Source organism: Typha angustifolia, chromosome 14 (assembly GCF_048772165.1).
Source record: "Typha angustifolia cultivar Huaian chromosome 14, ASM4877216v1, whole genome shotgun sequence".
Lineage (NCBI taxonomy): Eukaryota > Viridiplantae > Streptophyta > Magnoliopsida > Poales > Typhaceae > Typha > Typha angustifolia.
This window is the reverse complement of record NC_133252.1, coordinates 1484201-1502838: the sequence shown is the minus strand read 5'-3', so window position 1 is coordinate 1502838 and position 18638 is coordinate 1484201. Positions and strand designations below refer to the sequence as shown.

The 18638-nt window shown below is 38.1% G+C and overlaps 2 protein-coding genes across 2 annotated transcripts; one reads left to right on the top strand and one right to left on the bottom strand.

The window, feature by feature from the left end:
- The first annotated feature begins 4095 nt into the window (after positions 1 to 4095).
- Positions 4096 to 7871, top strand: LOC140775384 (pectinesterase). The gene is made up of 2 exons (XM_073118648.1): positions 4096 to 5178; positions 6956 to 7871. Exons 1-2 carry the CDS (start codon positions 4170 to 4172, stop codon positions 7645 to 7647), a joined length of 1701 nt encoding a protein of 566 aa, XP_072974749.1. The 5' UTR covers positions 4096 to 4169; the 3' UTR covers positions 7648 to 7871.
- Positions 7872 to 7945: 74 nt separating this feature from the next.
- On the bottom strand, positions 7946 to 14221 carry LOC140775382 (sucrose synthase 4). Its single transcript, XM_073118647.1, has 15 exons — positions 13871 to 14221; positions 13654 to 13780; positions 13410 to 13561; positions 13123 to 13315; positions 12919 to 13037; positions 12353 to 12569; positions 12165 to 12260; positions 11787 to 11960; positions 11290 to 11406; positions 11049 to 11215; positions 9790 to 10014; positions 9009 to 9330; positions 8648 to 8892; positions 8401 to 8539; positions 7946 to 8251 (listed from the first exon to the last, which is right to left on the bottom strand). The coding sequence occupies exons 1-15, from the start codon at positions 13966 to 13968 to the stop codon at positions 8213 to 8215; spliced, it is 2430 nt and encodes an 809-aa protein (XP_072974748.1). The 5' UTR covers positions 13969 to 14221; the 3' UTR covers positions 7946 to 8212.
- Positions 14222 to 18638: the final 4417 nt, after the last annotated feature.

Sequence of the window (18638 nt, the reverse complement as noted above, 5' to 3'; positions counted from 1 at the left end):
GCCTTGTTGCCTTGTTCGATAACTAGTTAATGCAAAAAACTTGTGTTGTTAAATTAATAGATGATAAGATTAATAGGGTTTACAATCCAAAGATCCAATAGTTCCATAACTTTTTATTCTATATATTCAAATGTTTAAACAACCACATTCACTCTATAGATCTACTTCTTCATCATCACCTCCAAAGTATTTTCTACAAAGTCTCTTTCCATGCTTCATTTCCTATAAAAATTCAAACAACAGTTATAAAAATACTAAACAGCACTAGCTACCAAATTGCCAGCAGATCATTCTTCTTCTAGGTCCCTAACTCATCAATTAAAACCATCAAAGATCTTTCAAGTCACACCAAAGACCCCATACATGCATAGGAGTATATTCCAAATCAATATAAGATGGAGTTCTGCTAATTGGGTCAAAATCTAGAGGTGGGTGCATGAATGGTACTTAAAATTATTGGATGCTTGACGCGGTTTGAGGAAAAAGAGAAGGATTGGTGGGAGAGAGAGAGAGAGAGAGAGAGAGAGAGAGAGGGATGAAGAGGTGGTGTTTGGAATTATATGTTTATGTTTGGTAGTTCATGACTTTGAAGGTCTTTGGGTACAACAAGACAATGCAGGGGGGGAGATAGAAGAAGATTTGCTGCCAGAATTTGACTCCAGAATTAATGTAAGATGAGTTGCCAAACCTTGGAATTGGATGCAGACCATCCAAGCATTTAAATTGCTTAGAAATGGAGGAAAGAATTTGATTTGAGCTTATAGTCTATAGATTAAACAATTAGGCTAATTATTCTAAGATATGAAAATTTATTAAATATTGACCTTAATCTCATTATGTAATGTAAAGTTGAATGAGGTTAATACTCTTCCCTGGACCGGCCCAAAAGCTTCATTTTAAGGCCCAATAAGGAGGGGCTCCACTGACCACTTAGGCCCATTATCAGTGTTAATCTAAGTTTAGGAAATCCCCATTGAAATTATTGCAATTTTAACATAAAGATCTTCTTAATTTTACCTCATTTCGAGAGATCATATAATTATTTATCTTTAACCAAACATTTTCTTATATTACATAAAGACCAATAAAACATAATTCACGATAACATCTTTTACAACCAAAAGGTAACGTCAAAGCATTTACTTAGTGGGCATAAAAGGACAAATGGAATAGTAATTAAATTAAAGCTTTCAAGAATGCAATTAATTACTAAGATACTCTACGTGTCCACATTAACTTTGAGAAGAACTTTTTAAAAAAGCCAGAAAGTACAACCTACTATATATCCAAATCATCCTTTTGGTACAACAAATAAATACAAAAAAACTTGGAACACCCACCTTTTTACTCCCACATCTCGTCTGTTTCCTTCTCTAATTTCACGATTAAAATATTAAAAATTAAAATTAAAATTAAAAAAAGCCTTTGATGTCGGTGATCCGTGAGTAGTGTGCGTCTGACCTCCAGTTGTAACGCGTCTTTGGATTATATAATAATAATAACAATATTTATATGTTAATTTTATGGGGAAAAAGTATAAAAATTAGCAGTTCAAAAGTATTCAGTAATTTTCATAAGTTAATATAGAGGGGAGAAAATAAAAAGGGGTGGATATAAAGTCAAACAGGGGAGGAATACACATAGATAGATCTAGGACTAGGAGTCCCCACACGGTGAACTCTTGTATATGATCCAATGAATAGTTGCCAAAGAAATTTAATTTAGTATTGGAAAGACCAACATACCACGTTCTCGTTGGTGTACCTTTTATTTTGGCATGGATGACTCTAGAGCTCTCAGCTTTCGTCTACGAAAAGGTGAAGCCAAGGCAGGCATGTTTGGTTTCGAACACCTACTGCTACTCTTCTGCTCAGGATTAGTAATCTCTGCTCTTTCTCTGTTTCTCTGTTTTATCTATCAGCCGGGTACTGAATATGGCCCGCATAAAATGTCAAACTTTTCCTCTGAATAAAGAGACACTTAGATTTTATCAAGCTCTAATTAATATAGTAAATTGACTAGTTGCTCCGAACAAAATACTACTGAGATATGTTCTAAGCCGTCGCGCTACCAAGTTACTCCTTTTGCTAACTGCATCGTTGAGTCATTAATCAAACCGAGTCATTAAATCAAACTACTAAATAATTTTTTTTATAATAATTATTTGAGATTAGAGTCGACCTCCTAAATTTATACTCTTTAATTTACCAACAAGATGAGAATTATTTTTAATAACTAATTAGTTAGCATCGACTCATTGCTCATAAATTTATACACAGTGGATTAGTTAGAGAGAGAATACACTACCAAAAGAAAAAAAAAGAAGATCCTGTCGATTTCTAATTGGAAGATGGATATAATAACATGGAGGGACCCATGTCACAACTCTAGTCAACCCCACAAGGATTGGTCCTCCTCTCCTTTAATCTATCTACTTTAATTCTTCTCATTAAGATCTCGTGGATCCTGGGGACCATGGCAAATAAACCGAGGCAATATAAGAGTCACAAGAGTGTCGGTTCTGTTCATTGATATGATTTGGATTCCATTATGTTAGATTTAGATTAATTTAAAGCTGTCTGGGGTTCGTGAAAAAATATATATATATATATATTTTCTGATCCTTTGCCATGTTATAATACTGTTGGTGATTATTTACTTAAAAAGGGTGGATTTGGCCAAATCACTCTGCTAATATGTTTGCTAATAAGTTTTGCTAACAAGGGTGATGGTTTCCTTTGGTTCTCAAAGTGTCAATTGGCCTCCTTCATCAATGGTATTAGATCTATCCTCAACAGCTTCGCTCTAGCTCATGAGTTCAGCTTTTCTGCATGGCAATCTATGCCTTCTTATTATGCTATATTTTGCCACGGTGTTCGATTGTGTTGCCTTTCAAGCGAGACCTTATTTTTAAGGAGTTCAAAATAATTCATGTACCTAATGAGTGTAATAGGGCAGCCGATTGAGCGGCTCATCAGGGCAAGATCTCGTCGATCACCTGTGTGCTGGGATCGGTATGACGATACCCTTCCCACGGAGTAGTGTAACCTTTTGAGAACTGATGCTACTCTTGCTATTGAGGATAGCTCAAGACCTTTGCCTAATTTCTTTCTAAGCTACAACTCTTGTCAATGCAATTCCTTCCAATTTCTTCAACTTTCAATTTTTTTATTATTGATTCGAGGCAATTCAATCGCTACTACCTCTCGACTAAGTAGCGGTGGAAGTTTCTAAATTTTTCTTAAATTTTTTTTTGTGGCAAAGCTAGACTTTCGGCATATTAATTGTAAAAAATATAAATTATATTATTTTCTTACGGCATAAGTTTTTAGAATAGTAATACTAAAACTAAAATTTCTGAGTTTAAATCATGTTAGATTTATCTATCATTTGAAAATATAAAATCTAACCCTCATTTAAATCGACTCTATTTCTTACGCTGATCCAGTATTTTACCTATAGCATATTATAAAAATAAAGACGAGGGACTAATATGAAAACAAACTGAACATAATTAACGATCCTTTTCTTATCTTCCCATGGATTGTATTTAAGCTCCTATTACGTAGGCTTGTATATATAGTCATCGGCGCTATTAAAAGAGATCAACGTTAATATTATACTAGATATCATGAATCGATCCACTCCCCTAATTAGCTACCAACCGCAAGCTTCCAACTTCATATATATATATATATAAAGTTCATTATAGAGGAGGTGTCAGGGAACCAGGTGCATGAATTGAAGCTGACCAAGAAGTCAAACGAATCAGCAAATATACCTCTCTGATTACACCAATCAATTTGCGTGCATCGATCACGGAAATTGATTGGATAGAATAAAGACTAGTTAAATGTACTCCGGTATAAATTTACCATGTAGTCATGCTTTTATTTATTAATTTTTGGTCTCACGTAGTCCATCTTACTCGTTGGCAGTACTATGAAGTATACTACGAATGATAAAAGGAAGAGAATCTTAAAAGCAGCTCAAGGCTAGCTTATGGCCAAGAATAACCACAATCATTTCCTCTCAAATGCTAATTTTTCTCACCACCAAACCCCACATCCTTATCTCTCCCCAATTTAATATTCTAACACTCCTCACTTATATAACTCTCTCTCCTCCCTCCCCTATGCATCTCCATCTCCATCTCAATCTCAATCACAATGCCACCTCTAACCAACAAAAGCAAGCTCTTGCTCTTCTCTCCATTGCTCCTCCTTTTACTAGTACTCCTCTCCACTATACCTTTTAGAATAACTCCCCAGAAAGCTCACCAGGTGTTGCTCCACCACCACTCCCACTTCCAGAAAGTCGCTGCTTCCCGGCACTGCGACGGTACTCTCTACCCGGACCTCTGCGTCTCTACCCTCCTCTCCATCCCGAACTTGGCCAAGAAGACACTACCCGAGGTCATATGCTCCGCGGTCCACCGCACCGCCTCCGCCGTACGATCATCGGCCTCCAACTGCACCTCCTACCTCCGCCACGTGTCCCTCGACGGACGTGAGCGCCTCGCCCTCCTCGACTGCCTCGACCTCTTCGACCAGTCCCTCGACGAGCTCCAGTCCGCCATTGTGGATCTCGGGGGGACCAACTCCTCCTCCTACTCCTACTCCTCTGCCGCGGCCTCGAGATCCGTGGCCCACGTGGTCACAGTGCTCTCCGCCGCCATGACGAATCAGTACACGTGCCTCGATGGCTTCACCACCGCCGCCTCGGCGAACGTGCGGCCGTACATCCAGGGGCGGCTCCACCACGTGGTGCACCTCGTCAGCAACTCGCTCGCCATGGTCAAGCGCCTGCCGCGCCGTTTCCGGGGGAGGGAGGCCCTCGAAGGGTACGGCGGCCTCGCGGGGGGTTTCCCGAGGTGGGTGTCGGGCGGCGACCGCAAACTCCTGCAGTCGGCGGCGAATATCACGAAGGTAGATCTGGTGGTTGCGAAGGACGGGAGCGGTAACTTTACCACGGTCTCGGCGGCGGTGGCGGCCGCGCCGAACAACAGCGACACGAGGTTCATCATATACATCAAAGCCGGGGGTTATTTCGAAAATGTGGAGGTGGGGAAAAGCAAAACGAATTTAATGTTCATTGGGGATGGGATCGGGAAAACGGTCATCAAGGCGAGCAGGAACGTCGTCGATGGCTGGACCACCTTCAGATCGGCTACTCTAGGTCAGTTATTTTTTCGCTTTCATCCCTACAATCTATTTCCTTTGCAAGAAAACCACCTCGCTTTATAAATCACCTAATCTTCTCTAAAATATTCGCGATAAGGGTCAAATTAAGGTAGGTGCGTCTTACTAGTTTTAACGCGAATGGATAATAGTGCATTGTTGCATTAATAGTTCTAGTGGACGATGGTCTAAATCTTAGCGAAGAATCTTGCTAAGATCGAGCAATGATGGAGCTCCTGTTTTCTTCAAGTCCTTTATCTCATCTAATCAATGCTTGTAAAGAGCCGCACCAAGTAAGGCATTAAGGCTAGCTGGAAGCCTGTGGTATATATTGGAGAAAAGTGGAGTGGGTGCAAAATGCAAAATAGCTAGGTAGTACCGTAGTAATTAGTAATATATATATATATATACTTTCATAACGTGCATGAGGTAAGCAGGATGAGAGAGAAGAGTCTCTATCGTGATGCATGTGTTTAGTACTACTTTGTTAGCTCGCTGTAACGAAATAACGCTTATTTAAAGTTCTAAAACCCCCCAAATTGGAGTATAATAATATGATACGTGATTGCCTTTTTTGCTCTTGAGCCCGACGGTGCGAGTCCGACTCGATCCAGCGATAGCTGTCGGTCGTGTGGCTGCAGGAATTTCCTGCGGTTGGGGTACTTGGCCGCCTGTGATAGGCACCAAACTAATTTGTCTTGTTTCGCGTCTTAAGTATATATATATATATATATAATGTTTAAGGGAAAAATTAACGCTGCACACCCTCTGGTTTTGAATTATTAAGCATAGGGAGGTAAACGTAATTAAAGTTAAGATTACTCTAAGCAGCACGCTCGACCTGTCTCAAATCAGACCGTACGATAAACCTTTGTCCTGGAGGTCACGCGAGTCCTACTCGCTTTTTGCCTTAGTATGCTGTCGGCCTCGATTACCGTGCTAGCCCCTCATATGTCTTTTTTGCCCTCAATTCGCTAATAAATTTCTTTTTTAAAAAATAAAATAAAATAGAATGGATATAATGAAAGATTGCTTGGATTAGGATAAGAGATCGTGATTGATCTGTTGGTAGCCGTGTGATCTGATTGATATGGCCAAGTCCGTCCGTGACACAAAAGGAAAGAGAGCAATAAAATTTGGCATGCATGCTTTTAATGCACACCGCCTCCCAACTACTTCAAGGATAAGGAATTTGGTAAACCGTTATAAGTGTGATTTTGAGTCAGTTGGGGTACGTCATTAAGATTAGATGATGTATTGCTCTTTTGTACATATAAGCTGCAGTGGGAAACAAAAGGAGACACAGGTGATTGGAGAGTTAGCTAGCTCGCTCTTCTTGAATGAGTAAATCATGCATAGTGTTTTCATCTGTTTGATGATAGAAAAGCTGTGTAGTAGTAGGTAAGTGTTGGATGGTAGTAATAGTGAGCATAGGAACAAATTATGAGGAAGCAAAAGTTAGTTGAGTAGTGCTGCTGTTTCTGTGAAAAGGATCAGTGATGAGTAGTAGGTAGTTGTTGGAGAGTAGCAGGTAGTAGTACTGTAATGAGACTAGAAACAGCCTAGAGATGCACAAGTGGACAGACATTCTCCACTGTATTTGGAATAAGACCAATCATATGAAATACTCATAGACTCAGTCTATGAATTTATGAATGCCTAATCTTTTCAAAATTTACTAGTTATTCGCTAAAGAATACCATGCACTCTTATTTTAGAAAAAAAGAAGAAAAAAAAAACAAAGGTTTGATAATAGATTTTGTGCATCTTTGCAGCTGTGGTTGGGAATGGTTTCCTAGCCCGAGACATAACAATCGAGAACTCGGCTGGGGCAAGCAAGCACCAAGCTGTAGCCCTAAGAACCGGTTCAGATCTGTCAGCCTTCTATAGATGCAGTTTTGTGGGGTACCAAGACACACTATACGTGCATTCCCTTCGCCAATTCTACCGAGAATGCGATATTTATGGAACCGTCGACTTCGTCTTTGGGGACGCAGCGGTTGTGCTCCAGAACTGCAACTTATACGCCCGTAAACCCGACCCGAACCAGAAGAACGTCTTCACTGCTCAGGGGAGAGAAGACCCTAACCAGAACACCGGCATTGTGATCCAGAAATGCAAAGTTACGGCAGCTGCTGACCTTATTCCAGTGCAGTCGAATTTCCCGACGTTCCTCGGTAGGCCGTGGAAGCAATACTCAAGGACGGTGTACATGCAATCTTTCCTTGATAGCCTCATAGATCCTAAAGGATGGTTAGAATGGAATGGTAATTTTGCGTTAGATACGCTGTATTATGGGGAGTATATGAACCGAGGACCGGGTTCCAATACCGCGGACCGGGTGACTTGGCCCGGGTATCATGTCATCAACAGCTCCGTCGATGCGAGTAACTTCACGGTGGCGGCGTTCATACAAGGTGATCAGTGGTTGGGAGCAACCTCCTTTCCTTTTACTGCAGGGCTGTAGGTTAAGAGTGGAGTTGATTTGATTCAATAGCGTCTTTGATCAACCGAATAAAGAGTTTTCATTGGAGTAGAGTGTGGAATATTTATTTCGTGAATGAGTGCAAGAATTGCACTCTTAAAAAGATTACTTCCAAGCTCTGGTTCCGAAAAGGAATTGGTGATTGATGTAAAATGAAGTGCTTCGAAGATGGAAATTGTTACTAATATTTTTCAATACCAAAACAACCACCAGGCTCTCTTGATTTTATTCTCTTTGAACTCATGTACAGAAAGATATCAATACAGATAGATACACATGATTAGGGACAAAACATATCTGGAATTGATGAGAGGTAGGCAATCTATCTCTTGATGGAATACCCAACCAATCTTATTACAACATCACTGGAAGCATAAGAAGATCATTATTGAGATCACTGGAGCACCAAGATGGTAAGCAAAGTTCTGGAAAACTCAACAAAGCGTAACATAAGGTGTACTCTGGAATCTGCTGCACCGCTGGGAACGATACTAGGTATATATACATTTGGTTCTGCAGACTCTGAAATGTCGTTAGAACTTCGCAGTCAGTGTGCATCGTCGACAGCAAGAGGAACTTCCTTCACCTGAGATTGCAAGAAATTAAGAAGGTTAATGAGACATGGTATAACAAAGGAAAGGCTGCTAGTGAATCACTGATCACTAATTTTGTTATGTCGACGGGGGATTCTCATTAAAATAAATTTTCACAGAAAACATGGCAGTTGATACCCACCAGGTCCCGGAACTTTAGTATGTAGAACATCTCAAGATAACGTCGTGTCTCGCGCCTTTCAAGTTTTGATACATACTTCCAGAAGCCATAAACTCCGGCCAAAGTCATTAACCTTTCAGAATAGATCTTCCATGTATACCTACCAAATGGCAAACAGAAACATAAGTATTCATAAAATAGTGAGGGCTGTAACATGAAAACAAGAAAGAAGCCAGAAAGACACTCAAGAACTACATCAAATACTGACCTCTCATAAATTCGACTTAGCCCCCCTTCAGATATCTTATTCCAATGGCTACCGTCTTCCTTGCATTGTTCAAAAAAGTCAACAATGAGAGCAGCAGCCTGATCAGGATGATATGGGTCGATGTGAAAACCTGATACCCCATGCTCAATAATTTCTGCTGGACCTCCATGACAAGTTGCAAATGTCGGGAGACCGCAAGTCATAGCCTCCACAACAGTAAGACCAAAGGCTTCATAAAACGCAGGCTGCAGTGAAGAGAAGAGACTAGTTATGATACAGTAAGTAGGAAAGAGAGGAAAAATTTACAATATGTGGTAAGAAAAGGTATCATAGAATTTACAAGAATAAATCAAGACTATACCTGCACAAAGACACCTCGAGTATCAGCTATGTAGCGATACAGCTCGCCGTTTTGTGCCCTGTTTGTCTGGGAAGAAAGCCAGCGGAACTGGCCAAACAAGTTATATGTCTTTATAAGCTGGTGCATCTTCTCAATTTCTTGAATTTCTTCTCTGTCGCTAGATTTCTTCACATCATTGTAACCAGCAACAACAACAAGGTTTGCTAACTCTCTTAGTTTAGCGCATTTACCAAATAACTCAACCAGCCCTGTTATATTTTTCACCCGGTCGAGTCTTGCCATGGAGAAGATAATGGGCTTAGACCGGTCATCCAGCATACCACTGTAAAAAGCAACATAATAGAAATCGTCAAATATGCATTAGTAGTTTAGTACCAGTATATAGTGGAAACAGCAAGATAATGCAATTACTACTTGCTCCTTTGTCAAAAGCTATTTGTTTAGCCAAAACTGCAATCCAACCTTGTGTCTGATTCTAAATATTTAGATATTCAAAATTGGAAAAAGGTTATCTAGATATATAGAGATTCCAACCTGACAGTGGGCATTTGCAAAATAACAACTGAGTTAACTGGTGCTAAACTTTAATCTATCAGCACAATCAGGTGCAATACCAAAGGTATCTACCCGAAAGAATTGGTAACTATAGCTCCTGATGTGTGCTAGTATTAAAAGAATAACTACATAATCTTAAGGTACACAAATTGAAAAATGATAAATATTTACATCCAATACCAATACCAGATAGCTAGCAATTAAATGGTCTTTATAGAGTACTCACATGTGCTCATTAGTTTGCTCCGGATCATAAAGCAGCTTTTCAATTGAACCATGAAGAGAAGTGAGCCTTTTTTCCTTTTCGGAGTGTGGAAAATATATAGACATATCTGCCCCAGGGGATACTATATTGAACTTGGGATCAAAAACATCAATTCCATGAACAACACGGTACAGACCAGGTAGAGTGAAAGCAGTGTGGCTTTCATATTGTCCAACGGTATTCTTGCTGAGAAAAAGAACATAATTACCTTTAGTTCCACTGTAGTTTTGAACATCAAAGAGTCGGAGCAGATATTTAGCTTGTCAAGTTGAGGATTTATAATAAGAAAATTATTCCAACTTATTTTCAAAAATAAAGGTTTAAAGTGCTTTACCGAAACTGGTGCTAGGTTCTTGTCATTTGGTCCTTAAATATATACAGCTTCCCTGTTGTCAAGACTACATTAATTTTTCCACAATCAAAGGTACATTTCTTCCTCTCTTATTGCCTTCCTAGTAATGTTAATTTTGTAAGTCATGGGGTATGAAACAATGCATTAATTACCACTAGGTGATGTGATGACAACCATACTGTGCGGTGAATGATTAAAAGAAGAATATCAAGTCACCTAATATAGATCTAAAAGTCTAAATGGAGCTAGGAACTAACTAGTTGTTTATCTATAATTAGTCCATGTTTCTCTGGGATCCTGCAAGATTAAGATGAGCTCATTTCTTCTGCAGTAAGTATGGCACAGCAAACTAGTTCATAGATGTGAGTGGACATATAATGACAACTAGAAAAATAGCTAACTTATCATGCTCAGGTGCAAACACGCATCTCATTAGCCAAAAGCAAACCTAACACTCAACCAAAAGAAAACATAATGATTTTCCATCTATTCCTAATGTGAGCATACAGGATATCTATAAACTCGGAAAACAAGAAAAATTGCGATTTAATATATGCCAGAAAATTATGCAGCTTCATCAGAATCGAAACTATATAAATGAGAATAATAGCTCTGCCCAAAAAAAAAAAAAAAAAATCATGTAGCAACTTGAATAAATTGGAAAAGGTAATCTACTTGACTGTAAAAGACAGCATGGTAATGGGAAAACAAAAGGATAAAAATGGCTACTAATACACTAACATAAAACATGGATAACTCAACTGACCTACACGAATTAAAAGAAATAAATTAATTATCCAGCAAAAAAAGCTACAGCTGATTAAGTAAATCATAAACTAAAATACTCAATATGGCAGCAAGGAAGAACCTTCCAGCAATTTCCTGGTAGGTGCTAGTGATTATAAAATCAGCATTGTTCATAGCAAGTACATCAGCAGTGAACTGGCACGAGAAGTGGTACTTCTCCTCAAACTTCTTCCAGTATATATCAGAATCTGGATATTTTGTTTTCTCTAGAGCATGAGCTATATTGCACTGTACAGAGTTTATAAATTGGATCAGTGAAACTGATACAGAACATATAGTGACGATTCAAGTCCAGAGCATGCCTGTGTAATTCCTAGTTTGTGAGATAGCAAAGATGCAACAAGATTTCCGTCGCTGTAGTTTCCAATAATTAGATCTGGAGCGCCTTGTAACTCTGCTGCAATTTCACTTGCTGCATCCTAAAGATAGAATTAAACTCATTAAGTGCCAACATAGTAACCACGTTGATATGGTAAATAGCAATGTCAAAGAGAGTAATACTAAGTGACCTCTCATCATAAATCTAGCTAAACAGTATGTCCTGAAATTAAACAAAATTTTCTAGTGCTATCTAAGAGAACTATCAACAGCTGAAACCAACTATATGAAAGAATAAATAGCAGGAGCAGCAGTAAGAAAGAATTATCGCTACTGTAATGCCATGTTCAAAGATTCTAAGGGCAAGCAATCCAGGAACATCTTAGGAATCCAAATTTTTGGCATACCAGGCACAATTGTAACAATCAACAAGTAAAAAATTGCTTCCTATAGAAATATGAAAAAGCAAAAAAAGAATCACCTCAGTAAATGTCTCAAGGTAAGGCCATACATCAAATCTTGAAATCCATTTCCGGAGAATTCCCTTATCATTTCTGAAAGGCACACGCAAGATGTAGGTATTCTGTGTCCCGGTGATTCTTTCAAGACGTTGATTGCATGTTGTCCCTTTTGCATCAGGTATCAACCTAGTCACCTTCAGAAAGAGTAACTTTAATTAGGAAGGAAATTTGAGACCGGCATAAAGTAAATGTAACAGATGAGATGTCCACGGTGGTGAAAAGTGAAAACTCGCTAAGGATTAAGGAAAGCATATCTGGAGTCAGAGTTTGAATAATGTCTAAATGGGCATCTTAATCAAGAATAAGAAGGTGAGAAAAGAAAGTTGAACTACACTTACTATCAGAATCTTGGGAACAATATCAAGCCCCTGTTTTTGCATCCTCAGAGCCATCTCATTTTCTAGAGCACGAACTTGGTCCAATATATAGACAATCTGTAAATCACATATACAAAGTAAAAGTACTGCCGCTAACTATTAGCATAATTTCCAGACAATAACTTAGTGATGATCTCCACTTCTCATACCTGCCCTCCAGTGTCCGGCAAACCTAATACATTAGCTTGGCCGAAGTAACCGTGCGGAGACACTATCACAACATTGAACACCATTGGTATCCTTCCTAAGAATTTCTCCAAAGTAGAAGGATCAGGCGCTTGAAGAATGTCCAGAAGGAGATGAATCATATCTAATACATGTTCAGCTGTATCGCCCCAACCTTTCTCCAAACCCATCTCTTGGAACCTGTAAATTTATCAAAATCAAGATTACCAACAGTCTCAATAGTGCCCTTTGAGGAAAAATCTAAAATATCAGCAACATCAAAAACTTATGCTTAGACTGGCTTGAAGTATATCTTGATGCAGAAGAACAACGTAGTTTCGTGGAATACATATGTGATAAATTAAGGTTAAAATCATGTTCTGCTACAATGGTCACATTATCTATTGCCAAACTCTATCCAAAAGATATTAACTCCTCTCCTTCGAATGACGTGACACACCAGAACTAGCAGTCAGCAGAGATGGAAAACGGGTTCTTATCATGATATTAGAGGGTTTCTTTGTGAAAAGAGACAGTCTAGAATTCTTACGTATATGCAAACTGCGAGAACGGCATCTCAGGTGGAAGCTTAGATAAATACTCCTCAGCCTTCACCAACACAGATTGAAGCCTGGACAGGCTCTGAATTCTATCATTCAGCATCATCACCTGCCCGTCACAGAGATCAAAGATTTATTATCACTGCATTTCAATTAAACCCAAGAATCCCAGATAAACCGTATTCTAGACTTACGTGGCCCTTGTACTTGTGAGCCCGGAGGAAATCAAGCAGGGGTTCCAAGCAATCCTTGTTCCGAAACATGATAGAAGACAAATGCCTGTTCAAGAACTGCACCCCATTCCCAATCGACGACGACCGGTTCGGCCTTGGGAAGGAAGAATTGAATGGCTCGAAATCCAGCTCCAGAACATACTGATCATTGAAGCTGTCAATTTTATCACCACACAACCACTTCCAGTCAAGTTAAAATCACCAAATCTTATATCTAAAGAAGTGGGTCCAGTTATATAAATCATTACTGTCCATTGACGAGTTCTTCCTTGAATCGAAGGTACTCGGACACGCTCAATTGCTCGACGCTAAGCTCGTAGACGTTAACCCGCACGTATTCCCACACTCCCGGCCTTGGCCGGATTGCTATGGCCACAAATGGAGGAATAACTATCGCTTCCTAATCCCAAAACCGTAAAATTAAGCATCAAGAACCATTAGAAACCCAAAAAGATCCTGTCTTTCCTATGAAAATCGGTTGTGGGTCGGAACCTGGGCGGATTTGATGACTTCCAAGAAGGGCCCCTCGGAAAGTTTCTGGCGTCCGTGGTCTTCCACGCTCTCGAGGCCGTCGAGGAGGTGGTGCGGCTGGAGAATTCCCTTCCCCTGGCCCACGTACCTACAAAAGACGAGAATTCGGTTAGTTGGCACTTCTCGTACTGATGCATAGATTTGGGTTTTGAGAGAGAGAGAGAGAGAGAGATAGTGCCTGGAGAGGAGTGAGACGAGTTCGTTGCGGTAGGCGCTGAGGGTTTCTTCCACCCTATCTCGCATGCTCGGGATGCGTCCAAGCTTGGGAGTCGCCATGGTTTCTCTTGTGTGTTATTGCGAGTGGTTCAGAGAGAGAGAGGAGAGAGAAGAGAGAAGAGAAGATGTAGGAGAGTTCGTTAGAGAAGAAAGGAAAAGGAGAGAGCTTTGGTTTCTTATAAGGAAGGCAGTGGGTCACTTGAGTGGTATGCGGTATTGGAATTCGGTGCGGTGCCATGGTTTTCAGGAGGCAAAGCTTGGTGCGGCAACCCAACGTCGAAGACCTACCGCACCAAATAATCCACCAAATAACGCCCCCAAAATAGAGGAAAACAGAGAGTTTTTTGATACAGAGTGACTCGGTGAAAACTTTTTATTGTCGAAGGAGAAGATATATTAAAGAGAACAATTTTGTAAATCACATTTACATTTAATTTACAAATAATTACTTACCTTGACAATCTGTTGGTAATTAAGGCCTACGTGTCCAAAATATGGCAAAATATCTATTATAAATACGTGTCCAAAACATCCAAAATATCTATCTCTTAAAATTATATTCATGAATAAAAAAAAGAGGACCTACGTGTAACAAAGCATCCAAAATATCTTATCTATAGATTTACATCCGATCCCGTGCAACTCACCGGTTCATCTACTCGGTGGGACTTTCATTTGGTGTCGATACTCCATAGCGTTAGAGGCTATAGATTTTAGATTCGTTTGCTTCCGTGTGAAGAGGAAGACTAGTTTGTGTCAAACGATAAAAGCAAAAGCTTATCCATTGGTAGGATTGTTAGGGAGAAGGTGACCAGGGGTTTAAGGCTTATCTCTTCTCTCTCTGATTGCGAAAGAACTGTGAAGACTTCAACAACTTTGATGCAATTTCATCAGAGTGGTCCATCATGCATGTTATAATATTATTAAATAAATATAAAAAATGTTTGGGCGATGGAACATAGTTTCATAAAGACAAGACCCGGGAGGAAGAGGGTGAGGAGGACCTCCATTCCCTTCTAGATGTTGGACAGGGGAGTCTTGCAGGCCAGCAGCCATTCAGGTTCCCTCTTTAAGACCTTTGGGCTCCTCTCGTTTCACAAAAGCCACCAGAACAAGCCGAAGGGGGCAGTTTGTGGCCCGTCAGAGCCTCGAGTGCAGTGACATTATCTACCAAGAAAGAAGATTTAATAACTCTAGACTAGCAAGGAAGGTGTCTCATGAGGGTCTAATAAAATTGCATTAATTCAAGAAGAAGATGTTGAAGGAATTCTGGCATCTCATATTTGACGAGGAAAAGGGCTTGAAAACTCCTCCTTTGTTAGGAGGAGAGGAGGTCCTCCATATGAATCTATGAAAGGCAAAGAGTTGAGGGTGGTCAAGTGGAAGGCTAGGGGAGCCAAAATCTCATTATTATTTATACATTATCAAATGGATATTTGTTATTCCATCTTTCTATTAGCTATCGTTATGTTGAAAATATTCTATTACTCTTTAAAAAATATATAAATTTAAAATACCTTCACCTCAAATTTTAAAAACTTATTTGCACCTATAGTTAACTTAACTCATTGATGTGCTAACTCGCCATTAAGAAAACTAATGATGAGATAATTTTAGGCATTACAAGTAATACATAGGGGTAAAATAATAACTATCCATATGGTAGAGTGTTAAAAGGGTAATAAAAGCAAAATATTGGTCGTTTTTGGTAAATTTTCTTTTATTTATTATTAATCTGGAAGAATTCTTATCCCTCGTTTCAGGCATCCAGAAAGGTCTATTGCAGCAATTACTTGGCAGCATCTGATTGGCTCAAATTCCAATTTAAATACACGCCACAAGTCATTTGTTTACAGATGGCGACATCTTAATCGCTAGAGCTGTCTTAGGTATACAACCCATAAAATATTATGGTGCTTGCCACGTGTCGCTTTTTAAAATAGTAGTCTGGTTGTTTTCATAGAACTTTAAGGTTTGTAGTTATTAGAATGCATTAAATACCTTATCAGGTGGTTTAGTATGATTCCATATTATATATATATATATATATACTCCAATAAAGCTCATTATTTGCTTATACACCCCTCCAAATTTTGCATTTATTCTTTTACTATTAAATAAAATTTAACTGTTAGTTAACCTTTATAAAGTTTTAAGGAGCACCTATACAAAACCAAATTAGAGAAGGATATACATAATTAAGAAATTTAGAAGGGTATATATGAAAAAAATTCCTAATTTATGTGAATTTCTAATGCTTCTTTTTTCCTCTAAGAATATATGTATGGAATCTGATCTATATTTATAAGTGAATGTAGTAGATCTCCAATTACGAGACAATTAGTTGTCTAAATCCTACCACCTCAGCTCATAGATTTTTGTATTTAATAATTTTTTTTATTGGCCCATGGTTTTGCATTTAAGAAGAGTAGTGTCCACATATGAGAGAATCTATCTAGAGATTTGGATAATTCATAGCATATGCTCTCTTTTTCTACAATTATGTGCATGATGACCACATCACTGTACCATGTAATAGCCTAATTAAGAAGCCAACCCTTCCTAAATAAATGATAAAAAAATTCATCCTACTGTTAAATTCCACTTAAAACACTTCCAACTATCACTGTTTTCTACTGGTTATTCTCTAGAATTATCCATTCATTCATAAGTATTACTAATCTTTGTAGTGTATTAAAACTCGAACCTCAAAACACTGAGTATAATATGAGTTATTTTAAGTATTCAATTACTATCTTATTGACGTTGATTAGTTATTTTTATAGTTGATTTTTTTTCTAAAAGGTCATGGTATTAGCGAGTATACTAGTGCTCGCAATTCATCTGAGTCAATTAGGGTGAGCGTATCAATGTATCAACTGCATGAATCTAATAATCAAGTTTGTAAGAGTAATTAAGCACTATTAGAATCCTCAGATACAAGACCGATATACGTCTCTGACCTGATGCGCATCGGATCGGATCGGATCAGATCAGATCGACTTGCACCAAACTTAGTAACCTTAATTTATCCTTTTTTTTCCTTTGTTTATTCTCTCATGTGGATACAAATCTTTTCCTATGTGCAACTTTGCTGTCCAACGTTGGAATCATTTGATGCCTTGGATAAGGGGAGTTTATATCTAATAAGGCCCCATTGCTTTCACGTTCGGATTCGGCGATAACTAGTTGGATAAGCATCCGAATATTTCTTTGTAAGCTTTTAATTATTGAAGACACTTGGATCGTTTTGGGTCCAGGAAGTAAGTTCGCTTTTTGAATAAGGATTTTGGAATGCTACAATTGCGTAGGTGCAACGAAACTATCATGACATCTATTTACATTTCAATTGCTCCTATTTTGTTATAATATTCTTTTTCATAAAAGATCCTATTTTATAATAAACAAGATTTAAACCCCTCTCAACTATGAGACTTTTTTCTTTAATTATTATCTTTTCCCGAGTTATTTACGTGCAAATCAAGTGAGCAGCTATATAAAAAAAAATTAGTTTATCAAAATATCATTAAGTAACCTTCTTAGTAAGCTTTTAATATCACAATATCGGGTCGGCATTTTTAATAGTTCAGAAGTCTCTGTCGAAAAAGAGTTCAAATTGAGCTATAAAAAAAAGAGATAGTTCAGAGGTCTAGGTATAACTATTTTTTAGTACGACGATAATATAATCAGAGCCCAGTCCAATAACAAGCCCAAATAGAGGACATGAATAATAGATAGCTACCAAAAATTAAAATTGAAGTTAAAAATTTGATATTTTTCAGAAAATTCTAACTAATATATATAAATTCGATGATGCTTGAATTTAAACTTAGAAATAGTCATTATTCTATTTACATAATGGAAACCGATATTTACAAAGCGACCATAAGTAAAGTAACTATTACAAGTGTACTTTAACTTTTATAAGAGTACTCCATTCCTTTTAATTAGTTAACATGTGAGTTTTCCATGGTAAAAGATACATGGAGATTATATCTTGACCGAATATGATCTTTAAGGCCACTATCCCCATTATTCTTGAAAAATATCTCAATCATCTTTGAATTATTACTTTCTCTTAAAAGCTATGTTTTCTTTGTAGATATTACTTAAACAAATTAATCTATCTAATCAGATTGTTAAACGAGTTATATTCATATTTATTATCTCGACCCAATAATGAGTTCTGCTTACAAATTTTAAAAAACTTATTTACAACCCTAATAAACTAGTTTAAATAAGTATACATCCGATAACCCATTTATGATTCTTAAATCTAACTCAATTTTAGGCAGTCATCTCAATAGCTTAACTATTCAGCCGGCCAGTCTACGTGGCATGTAGGTGTGATGAATAATATTAGGCTTTTTCATAATGCAGTATGGGATTCCCCAACATTTGTTAGAAAAGAAAAGAGAGAAATATTCTTGAAGGCATCTCTACCGGCCCTATCCACTCCACAAACTACCAAGACGAAGACGAAGACGAAGACGAAGACGGAGAAGCAACTGCAGCGTTGGAAGATGGAATCGGAGAGGGAGAAGGGATTTTTGCGTATTACCCCTTGGATTATTAGATTTTTACTAAGATTCGACTGACACTTGATTCTTTCTCCCTTAGATTTTATTATATTTCATAAACTTAAGGGTGTTCTTGTCATTATAAAAGTATTGGTCAGTCGATAGAATTTCTTTACGTATTAATTATGATTAGTTAGTTTAAAGTAATGA

Bases quoted from the DNA above. Each gene is read 5' to 3' on its own strand.
- LOC140775384 (XM_073118648.1), top strand. From the start codon at position 4,170: ATGCCACCTCTAACCAACAAAAGCAAGCTCTTGCTCTTCTCTCCATTG. The intron at 5,179-6,955 runs GTCAGTTATTTT...GCATCTTTGCAG, and splicing joins CTTCAGATCGGCTACTCTAG to CTGTGGTTGGGAATGGTTTC.
- LOC140775382 (XM_073118647.1), bottom strand. From the start codon at position 13,968: ATGGCGACTCCCAAGCTTGGACGCATCCCGAGCATGCGAGATAGGGTG. The intron at 11,961-12,164 runs GTAAGTGTAGTT...CTCTTTCTGAAG, and splicing joins TTGTTCCCAAGATTCTGATA to GTGACTAGGTTGATACCTGA. The intron at 8,540-8,647 runs GTCAGTATTTGA...GCCATTTGGTAG, and splicing joins CTAAGTCGAATTTATGAGAG to GTATACATGGAAGATCTATT.